The sequence below is a fragment of the Panthera uncia genome (assembly GCF_023721935.1).
Source record: "Panthera uncia isolate 11264 chromosome C1 unlocalized genomic scaffold, Puncia_PCG_1.0 HiC_scaffold_4, whole genome shotgun sequence".
NCBI classification, from domain to species: Eukaryota; Metazoa; Chordata; class Mammalia; order Carnivora; family Felidae; genus Panthera; species Panthera uncia.
Window position 1 is genome coordinate 71,464,436 of NW_026057585.1, and position 2,182 is coordinate 71,466,617.

General features: G+C 45.6%; 1 protein-coding gene across 1 annotated transcript in view; it reads right to left on the reverse strand.

Moving 5' to 3' along the window:
- The window catches only part of CFAP144 (cilia and flagella associated protein 144), a 15,962-nt gene extending 15,184 nt beyond the window's left edge, over positions 1-778 (reverse strand). The window contains exon 1 of the mRNA XM_049617346.1: positions 539-778. Within this exon, the coding sequence (XP_049473303.1) occupies positions 539-668 (130 nt within the window). The 5' untranslated portion in view covers positions 669-778. The remainder of the gene's footprint in view (positions 1-538) is intronic.
- Between the last annotated feature and the right edge of the window lie 1,404 nt (positions 779-2,182).

A 2,182-nucleotide genomic window follows, 5' to 3' on the forward strand; every position in this document is an offset into this window, starting at 1 on the left:
GGTGTGTGTGTGTGTGTGTGTGTATATATATATATATATATATATATATATATATATATATATACCACATCTTCTCTATCCATTCATCTGTGGATGGACATTTGGGCTCTTTCCATACCTTGGCTATTATCAATAGCACTGCTATAAACATTGGGGTGTATGTGCCCTTTCGAATCAGCACTCATGTATCCTTTGGATAAATACCTAGTAGTGCAATTGCTGGGTGGTAGGGTAGTTCTATTTTTAACCTTTTGAGGAAACTCCACACTGTTTCCCAGAGTGGCTGCACCAGTTTGCAACACAAAAAATACTATTTAATCGCGGTGCGTGTGCATTTTAACATATTAATGTATTTGATGGGATGCGGAGTGAGATAACCCTCACCCCCAACAATCAAGAGTCCTGAAATCTAGGAAGGGGGGCGAGGTCAGAGAAGGCGTCTCCTACTGTGCTGCACCCCGCACTTCTGCCCCGCACCCTCAAGGCCCTCCTTCCTGCCCCGCCCCTGTCCCCTTCCTCTGCCCCAAGCGCCTCTCACCCTTGCGGAGGGGATTCACGTGGTACTCTGTGTAGAGTTTCTGGGTTCTAAGCTCTTTGAGGTACAATTCGCGCAGGATCTGGTTCTGATGGACCTCATCTATGATCACCTCCTTTTGGCGACCGGCCATGACTGTGGCGGGGCTCCGCTCAGATCCGTCCAACTACTTCTCACTGCCCTGGATGGCTTGCGGGTGCGGGGAGACTGCCATCTCCTGGCAACGGCGTCCCACGCTGTCTCCAGGCAACGGCGTCGCCTTCCGGCAACGGCGTCGCCTCCCTCTGACCCCCTCCGGTCCGCCCATCCCCCTTCCCCCAACCTTATACTTTGCCCCACTTCCTTCCGAAGAACCACTAAGCTCGACTCACCTTCCCCAGCTTCTCAAGACCCTGGTTACTAGGACCGCCCCTGCATACGGTCAGGAAAGGATGCCGTCCAGCGGCAGACCCCGGAGGTAATGGGCTTGATTGATCCTCACCTTGGACAGTCATTTCCTAAAAAAGATTTTGAGAGGAGTCAGAAACCTCTCCCTTTTAAAGCAGATGCCTAGACTCACAAAACAGATAAAGGTCTATCTCACAAAACAGAGGAAGTTCAAGTCTGACAAGTTATTCTGGCCCTTATCACCCATGTGATACAGACAAGAATTATTTCCTAATATAAATAATTTGGGGGACTTTATAGTTTATTTCGTTTAAAAATTTAATTGTGATAAAATACACATAACATAAAATTTACCACCAGAAGCATTTTCAAGGATATAGTTTAGTGTTTAGCGGTTCACATTATGTGAAACCAATTTCCAGAATTATTTCACAGCCATTAAACAACTCCCCATGTCCCCCTCCCCCTAGCCTCTGGCAACTACCATTTTACTTTCTTTTTCTATGAATATGACAACTCTAGATACCTCCTATAATACAGTTTGCCAGCCCATGCACTTTTCAGCTAAGTGCTTCATGCATTGATCTATCCATCCATCCATCCATCCATCCATTCATTCAGGACACAGTGTGGTCCAGGATGTGTTTAGGTCTGGGACCCAGTGTTGAACACATCAGTTATATGACACACCTGAAGTTTCCTGAGCCCAGCCAGCTACTTAGTGGCTTCTTGTTTTAGCTCCTGCTGCTCCTTGCCCTTGTCCTGGAAGGTTCTTTCCCCCTTGTCTGTCTGGAGAACACGTGTTTATAATGAGCTCACATGTAATCTTTCAGAAACCTTTCTGGACTCTATAGCCCCTAGTCCAATTTTTTTCTGTGCCATGTTCTACTCCCAATCTGTAGTTCCTGGAATACTTTACTAAGCTTCTTTGTTTATAGGTAAGTTACTCGAGAATAAGAAATATATCAGGGCCATCTCTGCACTGCCAGTACCTGGCATAGTGTGGACAGATATAGGTGTTTGGTAAATGTTTGCTAACTGATTGGATGTCTGATCAGTTAGTACTGTGATCTTCTGCTTACATCATTACATAAACCCTTACATGATAAAGAAACGCAAACACACTTTATCACACCACGGCTGAGCCAAAGAAGCCTTTGTTATTCATCATTGTGAGCCACACCTGGGTCCCTTTTTCTTTTTCTTTTAATGTTTTACTTATTTTTGAGAGAGAGAGAGGGAACCAGTGGGGGAGGAGCA